This window comes from Piliocolobus tephrosceles, chromosome 16 (genome assembly GCF_002776525.5).
Source record: "Piliocolobus tephrosceles isolate RC106 chromosome 16, ASM277652v3, whole genome shotgun sequence".
Lineage (NCBI taxonomy): Eukaryota > Metazoa > Chordata > Mammalia > Primates > Cercopithecidae > Piliocolobus > Piliocolobus tephrosceles.
The window spans coordinates 57,979,114-57,992,813 of NC_045449.1; the positions used below are offsets into that span (position 1 = coordinate 57,979,114).

Below are 13,700 nucleotides of genomic sequence, written 5' to 3' on the forward strand. Positions count from 1 at the left end.
TTTGTTTTGTTTTGTTTTTCCTGTTTATCCTAGTAGGATCTGCCAGCTTTGATCTGTAGGATGGGCAACTGGACACTAAACGCCCTAACAGCAGCATCCAGGCAGCCATGATAATAACAATTCTTAGTTGGCACTCATAGAGCTCCTCCTTGCTCCAGATGCTGTTCTAGTGTCTTTTTTGTATTGATTCATTTAATCCTCATGACAAGGTTAGGGAGTAGGTGCTGTAAGAATCCCTATTTGAGCCCGACGCAGTGGCTCACGCCTGTAATCCCAGCACTTTGAAAGGCTGAGGTGGGTGGATCAGCTGAGGTCAGGAGTTCAAGACCAGCCTAGCCAACCAGGAGAAACCCCCTCTCTACTAAAAATATAAAAATTAGCCAGTCATGGTGGTAGGTGCTTGTAATCCCAGCTACTTGGGAGGCTGAGACAGGAGAATCGCTTGAACCCAGGAGATGGAGGTTGCAGTGAGTCGAGATCGTGCCATTGCACTCCAGCTTGGACAACAAGAGTGAAACCCCATCTCAAAAAGAAAAAAAAAAAAGAATCCCTGTTTGAGAGATGAGGAAGTGAAGAGGTTCAGGGGCTTGCTTGAGGCCATGGTGCTGTGGACCAGGCAGTCAGGGGCCCAGAGCTGGTGCTCAAAACCAGTGCTGCCTCTTGCCTCAAGAAGAGCATCCCTAGGACGGGATAATCCAACCAGCTGTGGCCAAAATATCCCTTCTGAGCATGTGCCTCCAACAAACAAGCACAAGCCAGGAAATATTTTTAAAAAGAACGTGAGGGGATCCCATAGGAGGTGGCGCTCCTTAGAGCTGTGAAGGCCTCCTTCACCTGGGTTGCATTTCCCTGGAAGGTGAGCTCTGCTTTTCAGAGTCAGTTTGCTTGTCACCCAGATTCAAATTTCACTAAAAGGAAAGATTACCCCTTAGAGCACTGGAATCCAAAATGCTGATTTCTTTCATGGTCATTTCTGTTTTATCATCATACATGCATCATTTGTGGACTTGGAAAAACCTTATTTGACCAAACTTTGAAAACCCTACTGGCTTTATGTCTTTATTGTTTCTCTAATACCATTTTCTCCCTTGTTACACAAGCAGGCAAATCTCTAAAAACATACCCTGAAAGGAGTTAAATAGCCTCAAATGGATTAAAAACTGGCAAAGCTTTGACCTATATAGTGAAATGTCTCACCATAGCTCCTGCTCTAGAAGAACAGTTAAGAAGCTTGACACTTAGGTGTTTGGTGAATTTTACTCAAAGCCTGACCAAGCTGCCCTGAGGGGCTGCAGAGTTCAAAGCCACAGGGGCCGGTTGTGGCCTTGCTCCTCTCTCCTTGGAACTTTCTACAAATTCAGCAAAGGACAGTCCTGAGATAAGAGGCTGCTAACACATTAGAAAAAAAAGCATGCACACTTATTATTCACTTTCTTAAGCCTCTCATGAGGTTTGTGTTAGCTGATCATTCACCAGCTTGTTATACATTTCTAAAGAGGCAAAGAGCAAAAAGGAATAGAGAGGCCACCTGAGTTACAGGAAGAAAGGTAGCAGTTGTACACTGATGGAGTGAAGATGCTAGCTAGCTATGCAGTGAACACATCCATGATTTTTTTTTTTTTTTTTTTTTGAGACAGAGTCTTGCTCTGATGCCCAGGCCTCAGACTCCCAAGTAGCTGGGATTACAGGCCAGGATGATGCTAGGGCCCAAGGTTACATCTTCATCTTATTTCTAAAGCTCTGTTATTCTCTTTCTTTCTTTTTTTTAAGACAGAGTCTCACTCTGTTACCCAGGCTGGAGTGCAGGGGCACAATCTCGGCTCATTGCAACCTCTGCCTCCTGGGTTCAAGCTATTCTTGTGCCTTAGCCTCCTAAGTCGCTGGGATTACAGGCACGTACCACCATGCCCGGCTGACTTTTGTATTTTCAGTAGAGACGGGGTTTCACCATGTTGGCCAGGCTGGTCTCGAACTCCTGGCCTCAAGTGATCCACCTGCCTCGGTCTTTCAAAGTGCTAGGATTGCAGGCGTGAGCCACCGCACTCAGCCAATGCATCTTTTACAATTTTGCATGGGGTTAAAAACACTCTAGTTAAGCCATTTGCCAAGAATTGAAATGTTTTCTACTTTTACTTTCAGTGAACCAGAAATTACCAAACCTAGACACACCCAGATTCATCAAGATGTAGACATAACTGAGGCGTTACAGGTGAGCTCAACATGCAAGAATTAGGTGGACTTCTCTGGATGTGCAAATACGACCCTGGTCTATCTTTCTGAAATTGACATAATGCTAAAAACCTGGATGGGTTGTCAGCTGAAACACTGCTGGAGAGATATGCTAGAGTTGCTAACTATAGTGCTAGAAAAATCTCTTCATATTTACATCAAATACAAGAGCAGAAAAACTGATTTCACTAAACACAATTCAAGAACCATCTGATACAGTCAGAGAGAAAAGTAGCTTCCATACTCTACAAATTTTATAAAACATTTACTTCAAAACAACTATCACTCTCTTGAAAAGCTATAATTATTTTTTCTCCTACCTTGTTCCTAAGCCATTTTAGAAAAAATGTAAATATGGTTGAAGTGGAAAGAGGCTTACTTGCCAAGGGAGGCTACAGTAAAAACGTCAGTGAGAATTCTCTCTGCATGCTAATGGGCTATTCTGGCCTACCTGGCTCATTCCTTTTTCACCAAACTCCTGTGTACTAAATTTTCCCTGTCAAGATCCTTTTAAAACTATATTTATGGTTTATATGACGTAAGAGATACAAATCTTCACATCATCATCATTTTACGCAAACTCTCTACAATCTGATCAGCTCTTTAACCCCCTACTCACAAAAGCAGACATAAATAATGTGTTAGTGACATGTTTAAAAACTCAAATCTAAGACCTTTCCTCCAGCAGGGAGCCCTACTCTCAAAATATTGCCTTTGAATATACTGTATGTCTTCATTTCTCAAATATGTACTGAGCACCTACTAGAAGTAACAAGGAACATAAAGACAGAAGACAAAAACTCAAAAAATCTGGAACCTACAAGTCAGGGGAGGTAAGGATGTGAACACAAGCGAGGAGAGGCAGCTCCTGGCAAGGGGCTGGGGCTGGGGCAGCTGCACCTGTGAGGGCCATGAGAGGTGAGTGGAACTGAAATCCAGCCACTGCCTCAAGCCCTGGCAAGGGCTGCAACCCCCACAAAAGCACAGGCCCCATCAGCTGGCATGTGGGCATCATCGGGCTGGAGGAGACCCTATAATAACCGAGAGACTAGAAGACTTAGGACGGGAGCTTAAATCTATTCCAAATCTTTTTTTTTTTTTTTTTTTTTGAGAGAGAGTCTCACTTTTGTCACCCAGGCTGGAGTCCAATGGCACGATCTCGGCTCACTGCAACCTCCATCTCCTGGGTTCAAGCGATTCTCCTGCCTCAGCCTCCTGGGTAGCTGGGATTACAGGCACCTGCCACCACGCCCGGCTAATTTTTGTACTTTTTTAGTAGAAATGGTGTTTCACCATGTTGGCCAGGCTGGCCTCGAATTCCTGACCTCAGGTGATCATCCTGCCTTGGCCTCCCAAAATGCTGGGATTACAGGCATAAGCCACCATGCCCGGCCCCAAATCAGTTTTAAGGCCATGATTGGTAAGAACAAAAAGACACTCAACATGAAACAGATGATTTAAAAAGTCCTCAACACCCTCCAAACACAAAGCCATCATGGTACTGAATCTGCAGCAAAGGATATATTTTAACACTCATAGAACGGTCAGTTCGGAGTTACCTTGGTGATCAACATAAGGCTTGAAGGCCTGGAGGATTTTTGGCACAGCCACGCCCATGTCAAGTTCGGTCAGAGTGAGTTCATTCATAAAGTAGGGGAGCTAGAGGAAACAAGCAAACAACGAGTGAGACCCATAAGCAACCTACAAAACATGCTGTTGGAAGTCAACGTGCTTCCGGAGAGGATGGTGGCCAAGGTTTTGGGACATATCATTTATGTAACAAAAACGTAACATGCACACATCATGTACTAGGCTTCATAGTCCAGACACAGCCATGAAGAGGTCAGGCCAGGGCCTGGCTCTCACAGGTTTATAATAGAAAGGCAGAAACAGGTAAATATGTAGACAGTATACTTCCAGAGAGTGATTAGTGCTACAAAGAACATCAAGCAGGTAATGGGCAGAGGGAACATGGGGGTGGCTGTTTTGGCTGAGGAGGTCAGGGACAGCTTCCCTGAGGAGTGGCATTTGAGCAGAGACCACCTATGGAGAACAAGCCAGTCACGCTTGTTAACCATACCCTACATTTGCTGACGTATGGGAAAACAGACCTCTCTCAGACTCTCGGTGGGGAGTAAGAAACTGCTACCACAAGGCCAGGTACAGTGGCTCATGTCTGTAATCCCAGCACTTTGGAAGGCCAAGGTGGACAGATCACTTGAGGTCAGGAGTTCAAGACCAGCCTGGCCAACATGGTGAAACCCCGTCTCTACCAAAAAATACAAAAATCAGCCAGGCGTGGTGACATGCACTTGTAGTCCCAGCTACTCAGAGAGGCTGAGGTGGGAGGATCACTTGAACCTGAGGGCAGACGTTGCACCACTGCACTCTAGCCTGGACAACAGAGCGAGACTGTGTGTCAAAAAAAAGAAAAGAAAGAAAGAAAAGAAATTGTTACATTTCCGATAGGCAAACTTCCACATGTATGAAAATCCCTGAAAAACAGCACATCCTGGCCGGGCGCGGTGGCTCACGCCTGTAATCCCAGCACTTTGGTAGGCCGAGGCGGGTGGATCATGAGGTCAGGAGATGGAGACCATCCTGGCTAACACGATGAAACCCCGTCTCTACTAAAAATACAAAAAATTAGCCGGGTGTGGTGGCACACACCTGTAGTCCCAGAAACTCAGGAGGCCAAGGCAGGAGAATTGCTTGAACCTGAGAGGCAGAGGTTGCAGTGAGCTGAGATCGTGCCACTGTACTCCAGCCTGGGTGACAGAGTGAGACTCCGTCTCAAAAAAAAAAAAAAAGAAAAATAGCACGTCCTTTGACCTCATGCTGGACATTTTCTGTTTGCCCTGCCAGATCTACACTACCCCCAGTGGTTGGTCAGTGTGAACTTTGCCAATGGTCTCCCTTACCCTCCAGCTTCTGGTTGGGCATGGCCAATGGGATACACCAATGGGCAGCGGATGGGGAGGCACGTGGAAAAGAGTGTTGTTGGGCATTTGTCCCCCCAATCTACTGAAGGCCACAGGTCCTGTAACACAGGCAGCCTCTCCACACAGCTGCCCTGCCCAAGTTCTGGAAACTGCTCCTTGCCTTTGCCGCTCCAGGGAGAGTAACAGCTCCCACTTCTGCTAGCTTGGAGTGTAGCACTCTCCCTATGGGTTTTTCTCCATCTGCCCACACCTTTATAAATATTTCCTTCAGCAAACTCACCCCAGAGTTACTTATCTGAGTGTGCCATCTGCTTCCTGCTGGGACCCTGACTAATACGCCCAAATCTATCCGTAGGAATTTATTCTACAGGAAATAACGTAAGAATACTGGCATCATGCTTAAAAATTCCTACTTCATCTCAAGATTATAGAATTAATTCATCTATATTTTCTCTGCTTGCATTTGTGGATGTATATGTATTTCTTAAAAATATTTATTCCATTCATCATTTTAGTGTAAGATGTAAATTAGGGATCTAGCTTAATTTTTCCCCCAAACGGTTGGTCAGCAATCTCAACCTATTTATTCAGCAACGAACACTTGCCCTACTAATCTGTTCCGCCACCTTGAAGTACTAAATTCCCACTGCACTAGAGTCTGTACTGAATTTCCACCAGTATCAAACTGCTTGACTACTTTAGCTTTCTAATACACTTTACCTTTACAATATATTTTTAAATCTGGCAAGTCCCTCTCCTTTTTTTTTCTCCCAGAATTCTCTTAGTTATTTTCATAAGTATTTTTCCAGTTGAATGTTACAATAGTTTTATAAAATGTAGACTAAAATTAAGAGGTTTTTAAAAATTAAATGTAAACTAAATATTCCACATAAAACGAGGTAGCATCTCGTCAGGCATGGATTTAATACGTAACTTGGCTGGACCTCTTCAGCTGTTTCTCTGCAGAGAAACATAAACTTTCACGATTCACCAATCAGAGAATGTAATCTCTGACAGAATGTAATCTGTGATTTTTTGTTGGGGGAATGGGTTACGTTAGAGAGGTTATAATGTCTATGATGAACAAAATGTGAGTAGAGACAGTGTTCAAAGGTGTAGTTTTGAATTGGTGTTTGCTATATTTGGAAAACCTTTTTCCAAAGCATTAATGTTGTAAGTGGTGTTGGCCTCTCTATCAACCTACAAAATGCTACTTGGCCAAGAATGTAACCAAAGTCTTGCACACTTGCCCTGTCCTTTTTGTCCACTGTTGTCATTCAAATGCCGTGCTTCAGGGAGTATGCCAAGTTAGAGAGACTTCCAAGGGAAAGCCAGGGAATACTGTCACCTCCAACAGTGTTTCTTTCCTTTTTCTTGAAACAGGATTTTGCTCTGTCACTCGGGCTGGAGTGCAGTGGTGCAATCATGGCTCACTGCAGTCACAACCTCTTGGGATGAAGCAATCCTCCCACCTCAGCCTTCTGAGTAGCTGAGACTATAGGCATGTGCCACTATCATGCCTGGATAATTTTTTAATTTTTTGTAGAGACAGGGTCTCACTATGTTGCCTAGTCTAGTCTCATACTGTGCTCAAGATTTCCTCCACTTCGGCCTCCTGAAGTGCTGGATTACAGGCATAAGCCACCATGCCTGGACATCCAACAGTGTTTCTATGGGAATGTCAGTCTGACACTGAGCCACAGGAGTGAGGGCAAGGCCAGCAAAGAGTTCTCTATGTGTCAGGCCTTCCAGGGAAACCAGGGGATCAGGGAGATCTGTGTCACAGGGGAAAGCTCAGGCTCCTCTAGACACCACTTCCCTATCCCCATTTTGGCTCTTGACTGGCTATTAACCAATACCCACTCACTACTAGGCTTAAGGCTTAGTTCATCCCAGGGGTACTTGGATATTCGGTGGCAATCAGTTCTTTTGGTAGGGGTGGTGACAGCTTCAGAATTTGGTAATGTCCTTCTGCTTTCCTGTTTCTTCTGTTACCAGGGGCTCCTCTGGTCTGCAGGCACTTCACAGTGCAGCAGATCAGGACGGGGTGCAGGGCACGGATGGACACACTGCCCACCTCTAGCCTCTGGCACTGCTGCATCTAGGCCACACTTCTCCACTCTAACCTTTTAGTACTTCTGACCTCAAAAAACAGAAGGAAGTTTAAGTCTGTGAACTACAAACGCCTCCATGATAATCAACAGGAGAAAATGAAAACAGTCTTTCCCTCAACTTTCTCCAGGATGAGGGGGGCACCTTCACAAACAGGGCAGAGGCTCTGGGGACTTCCAGCTCAAGAGAGAAGGGTGGGACCTCTCAAACCAGTTTGGTTTTGTTGTTGCTGTTGTTGTTGTTTTTACAGATGGGAGTCTTGCTCTGTCACCCAGGCTGGAGTCTGGTGGTGCGATCATAGCTCAGAACTCCTGGGTTCAAGTCATCCTCTTGCCTCAGCAACCCAAGTTTCTGGGACCATAGGTGTATACCAGCACTCCTGGCTCAAGTCGGTTTTGGAATGCTTGTAGCAGGGGAGCAGCATCCCATCTGGAGTTCAAGTATGTCCTGCTTTCTTTTTGCACACTGCCAGGAACTGCAGCCCTCCTGCTCAGGGAAGGGCCCCTCTTGCTTAGGGAAGAGCTCGAGACAGACTCTGGGAAAAGAGCAGGGCCAGCCCTACCCATATGCCTTGACCTGGGAACTCAAGCCCTCCATCATTTCCAAAAACACGGAGAGGCTGAGTGAGCTCTAGATTGGCTACTGACACTGCATCTCCCAACAGAGAGGGTAACTGCTACCTGTTGTCTCCTGCTATGGAACTGGCTAGCAGAAGCACGTTCAACCCTCAAACTACCTCAGGAACACAAACAGGCTGACACTTGTCAACAGAGCCCTTGCCCAAAATCTGCCTTGAAATCCACCCTTCTGGCTCAGAAGGCAGCCCCTCCTTCCTCTTTCTCAGGAGCTGGGGAAGAAGGGACACTGGCCCACAGACAGCAGCCAGAGCTTGATGAGGCAGGAAAAGCTCTGTTCTTTACCCAAAGGAACAACAGAAATCAACCTGAAACTCCTCTATGCCCATATTTTCCTTCTAATCTAGTTTATCGTAGTTCACAGTTTCTTAGTCTAGCGTCCTTGAACTTTCTGAGATAATGGGAAAATTTTGTGTCAACGTGTTTTTCTAGTGAAAGGATCTCATAGGTTTCTGCTTCTCAAAAATATCTCTGATCCATACAACTTCAGAGCTACTGACTTAAGCTATTGACAGTGTTCAGTGAGGATTTGGGATCCAAAGTGACTCTTCCTTGGCTGGGTCTTCATTGGGTCAAAAACTTAATTTAAAAGAACCTCAAAATCCTCAATAAGGTCTCCGGGTTGGCAAATGAGTCATTTAATGACAGCCATACTTACACAGTTCAATCTCACTTCCAAATGGGCCTGGATTAGCACCAGAGTGTTTCTTCAGCAAAGAGAGCCCAAAATAAAGTACCATCTGGCCAAAAGGTAAAGGTCAAACACAGACACACTTAAAGTGCAGTGCTAACTTTCCCAGCTTGAGAGGGAGCACAGCTTGGGAAAGAGGGCTTAAATAGTCTGGTATTTTCCTCAGTCAGTTTACTAAGAGGCCTTAAGTAGTCTAGTGTTTTCTTCAGTGAGTATACTAAGAGGCCTTAAGTAATCTGTATTTTCCTCAGAGGATATACCATGTGGCCTAGACTGCTGTGAGGCTGGGTGGGCTCTGGATGTACAATTTAAGTTCTTTTCCAACATAAAAATAACAATTATATAAGACAAATTGGTTACAAGAGCTCACATTTTCCCAAACCAAATTCTGGATTATCACCTAGAGTGGATAACAACGAGGGCAACACAAGAAAACGAGTAAACATTAATGTTCACTAAGTCCCCAGTTAATCATAAGGTCAGTGTGTGGTCACGGGCAGATGTGCTGTTTGAGAACTTACTACCCTCATATGTTATATGCTTAAACCAAGTTATTTTTCACTTAGGACATAAGGGTACAAAACTTCCAGAAATGAAGAAGTATAGAGGATTAGAAGCCTCTTGTGTGGAAAGTGATACCTTTATTTTGCTGAGTTTCATTTGGATCTTCTTAGACACCAGATCAGACCAGTATTTCTCTCCTAAGAAGTCCCAAAATATTCTTCCAAGCAAGGCATTCACCCAGGCTTCCTGTTCTTCCTCCTCAGAGGGTGGAGCCTCTGGCAACTGGCAAAAGAAAAGGGACCAAAATTAGCTAGAAAGCAACTGCAGAGTAAGACAGGTGCTTATTTTTATAAAGTCACTGAAGGTCCCTCCTTATAGAAACAGGAGATCACAGGAGCCATACTCCTTCCCTATAAATTACAAGTCACACATTATACTGGTGACTAGAAAAGGGGAGAAACGAAAGCTGCCATCACAGCTAAAACCTTCTCTTTGTCTGTTTTCTTTTTCTACCAGTCTTCCTGTACACCAGTTAATATTTCATACAATTAGCTTAGCCAAACCGCTCTGCCTCCAAATTAGCTTGGTATCAACATTATGCATCAGCGACACATCTGATAAAATACCTGTCCATCTTTCTTCAAGCTAAGGCTTGGACGTGTGATTGTCAAGCTGGTGCTCATCCAGGCAGACACCACAGTTTCCCAATGGTCAGGACTCAAGTTCAGCCTGAACCCTGTGAGGTCAAAATACTCCCAGGATGCTTAAAAATACTGATGCCTGGATCCTACCCCCAGAGTCACTGATTTCAGTGAGCATCAGGAGTTTCAGACACTCCCTTGGTAATGTAATCAACAGGCAAGACAAAGAATCACAGGTCTGGATTAGAGAGAGCTGCTCTCAGGGCTTCCATGAAACATCTACAGCTGTTCTCACCAATCTAGGCCCAGTGAAATACCCCGATCCTTACTTCCATTTGATACAATCCATCTGAAGCATCTGCTGTGGCCCATGTGTGAGGTGGGGGAGAGAGCAAATCTGAGTCTCTGATTTCCTTGGCTAATCATTAGACTATGCACCCTGGCCTGGAGGGGGTCAGGGATGGAGATAAAGAAGGGGTAAACAGCAGCACCCACAGATGGTGTTGTAAGGTTTATGTGGTTGGTGCAGGCACGGGGCTGAGAACTCAGTAATGTAGCAGCTGTCCACTGACCACATGCCAGCCCTATGGGCACACTCCTGTCTCAGGTCCACTCATGTCTCACAATACCCTGGAAAGACAGGAACTTTACTTCCATTTTAGAAATGAGTGCAGCGCCTGACACAGAGTCCTGTTCTCCCGTCTATCTGCTCTGTCCTGTGTGTGGTGGTGGGGGTGGGGGAAGGGTAGCTGGCCCCCTGATATAGCAGACATTTTCCTGTGCTGAGGTCTCCAATTAGACTGTAGCCTTGCAGAAACAATGAGCTTTGGAAAGCAAAGATTAAGATTTAGAAATGCAGACTCTGTGAATTATTCCCCCTTTCCCCTCCCTCTATGGCGTCTATCAGTGCATCTGTTCTGCCCTCACGGGCTGGCTGCAGCTATAACACACACTAGACACTCTCATCACCTCCACGCTTTGTGTTTGTGTATTCATGCCAGTGCTATCCATTCTGGGCAGCTGTGACTGTGCCCACATTGCAGCTGTGTGCCTGGGTCAGTGGTATGGTGCACATGTTGTTGCTTGGTGTGCGTGGATTTGAATCTGCAGATCCGATTGTTTGTGAGTACTCCCAAGGCCTACAGCACACCACTCCATGCAATCATTCTGAAGCTTGGTGCTCACCAGTCACTGAGTTGTGCCTGAGTCAGCACACTGCTCATCCCAGCTCTCTGCTAGTCTTGCTGAGAGGTGAGGCCAGCTGGACTTCCTGGGTGGAGTGGGGACTTGGAGAAATTTTCTTACAAGAGGGTTGTAAAAACGCACCAATCAGCACTCTGTAGCTAGCAAGAGGATTGTAAAATGCACCAATGAGCGCTCTGTAAAAACGCACTAATCAGTGCTCTGTAAAATGCACCAATCAGCACTCTGGTGTAAAACGCACCAATCAGCAGGATCCTAAAAGTAGCCAATCGCAGGGAGGATTGAAAAAAGGGCATTCTGATAGGACAAAAACGGAACATAGATGGGGACAATAAGGGAATAAAAGCTGGCCACCCCAGCCAGCAGCCATGGCAACCCGCTTGTGCCCCGTTCCAGGCTGTGGAAGCTTTGTCCTTTTGTTCTTCACAATAAACCTTGCTACTGCTCACTCTTTGGGTCTGTGCCACCTTTAAGAGCTGCAACACTCACCACTAAGGTCCATGGCTTCATTCTTCAAGTCAGTGAGACCACGAACCCACTGGCAGGAAACAGCTCCGGACACACTTCCACAGCCTGTGCCCTCTCTTTCTGGGGGCCTAGGGTTCGCTTACATTTTTCAATCACATGTCACTGCATGACTTTATATTCTACAGGAGTCCTTCAAATTTGAGTTTTCAAAGGTCTCCCTTATGAACGTTGGTGACTCTCATTTAAATAAAAAAAAAGGTTTAAAAAAGAAGGCATGCTGGTCAGCCCATTTCAGAAGACATGGATCTGCCTCACTCTTCTTAATGGACACGGATTCTATCTGGGCTTTTCTAGTACTGTGATATTTTCTGTCTTTAACCAAGACATTTTCCATCACTAGGTCCTGGATGGAAGGGCAAGAGTCTGCAGCAGTGAATGCTTGGCCATGCCACAACTTGTACATGTTTTTTTGAATCCCTTTTCTCTCTGACTGAATAGTCCCTTCCCAGCCTCCCGGGTAACTCGTTCAGCTTTTCCGAGGTTACTGTCTTTGAATCCCATCCGATTATTTATACAGACTTCTGCATAAACATTCATCCAAGGGCAATGCTCACCTGGCCCCTCAGACAGTACTAAGTTGCCGCCCACGTAAGACACCACATGTCTTACTTTAGATTTGTAGGTTACACAAGAGAATAAGTTACTTTTTCCCTTCCCTAGAGGGAGCATCTACCCTTTATTAGCCTTTCTTTACAACCCTAATTACTCACAGGGAAACAGTTTCAGCACAAAATAGCAAGAAACAAAGGCTATTTCACAATGTATGTCCAAGCCAATGGCATATGATGTGGTAAACAAGTTGCTGAAATAACCGACAAGCAAGTTTTTTTTTCAATAGTTCCTTTTTCCAATGCAAGCTTCTCTCCAGACTCACTGGGAACAAAGAAAAATTCCAGAGCAGAATATCAATAATGCATCAAAGAAGCTTCATGAGGGAAACCTGGATTCAACAGCCTGCTAGGAAGGCTCAACGAATGTCATAAAAATTTAAGAGCTTAAAGAATCAATGGGCGGCCGGGCGCGGTGGCTCAAGCCTGTAATCCCAGCACTTTGGGAGGCCGAGACGGGTGGATCACGAGGTCAGGAGATCGAGACCATGCTGGCTAACACGGTGAAACCCCGTCTCTACTAAAAAATACAAAAAACTAGCCGGGCGAGGTGGCAGGCGCCTGTAATCCCAGCTACTCAGGAGGCTGAGGCAGGAGAACGGCGTGAACCTGGGAGGCGGAGTTTGCAGTGAGCTGAGATCCGGCCACTGCGCTCCAGCCTGGGCGACAGAGCCAAACTCCGTCTCAAAAAAAAAAAAAAAAAAAAAAAGAATCAATGGGCATACATTTCCTAATATCACCATTTGGCTATAGGATGAAATGTGTGGAGGATATTCATTTCACCATCTCAACTGTATATACACACTAGGAAATGGTAACTTTCCAAAAATGGCTTCCAAAGAAGTATAGAGAAAATTCAATGGTTTGAAGCTGAAGCAAGCCCATCAAAACTGCGTAGCTCTTGGGATATACGTTATTTAAAACTAACCTCTAAAACTAAAGTAGGACAGATTTACTGAAGTCTGTGGTGTAACATTTCCTATTAAAAATGGCCAGGAGGCCAGCCCAGTTTTTCTGTTACAAAGAGTGTGTAGTGCCCCTAGTCCTCTTTGGCCACACCCAGTGTACTGCCGGGGCGGGGGGTGCATAAGGGACAGCGTGGTCCAGGAGATGACACGGCGGAGGACCCTACCCCTGTGTTTGTTTGTTTCCCTTGATTAAAAAAAAATGCATATGTACTATAGAAAACACCCATAATCCCGCTACTCAGATTTAAAACATTTTAAACATTATTTAAAACATTTTTACTATATTTTCTTTCAGTCTCTTTTCAGTGTATATAAACATTTAAGAATATAGAACTTTTAAAAAGCAAAATTAGGCCAGGCGTGGTGGCTCATGCCTGTAATCTCAGCACTTTGGGAGGCCGAGGCGGGCAAACCATGGAGTCAAGAGATTGAGACCATCCTGGCCAACATGGTGAAATCCCGTCTCTACCAAAAATACAAAAATTAGCTGGGCATGGTGGTGCATGCCTATAGTCCCAGCTACTCAGTAGGCTGAGACAGGAGAATCGCTTGAGCCCGGGAGGTAGAGGTTGCAGTGAGCCGAGACCATGCCACTGCACTCTACCCTGGCAACAGAGCAAGACTCTGTCTCCCCCCCCC

General features: G+C 45.3%; 1 protein-coding gene across 3 annotated transcripts in view; it reads right to left on the bottom strand.

Moving 5' to 3' along the window:
- The window catches only part of TEX2 (testis expressed 2), a 117,224-nt gene that overhangs the window by 19,829 nt on the left and 83,695 nt on the right, over nucleotides 1-13,700 (bottom strand). For all 3 annotated transcript variants that reach the window (XR_002731586.2, XM_023212061.1, XM_023212062.1), the window contains 2 exons: nucleotides 9,249-9,395; nucleotides 3,789-3,888 (listed from right to left, as the gene is read on the bottom strand). Coding sequence is in view for 2 of the 3 variants with exons in the window: in XM_023212061.1 (XP_023067829.1) it covers nucleotides 3,789-3,888; nucleotides 9,249-9,395 (247 nt within the window). In the remaining variant the exon portion in view is untranslated. The remainder of the gene's footprint in view (nucleotides 1-3,788; nucleotides 3,889-9,248; nucleotides 9,396-13,700) is intronic.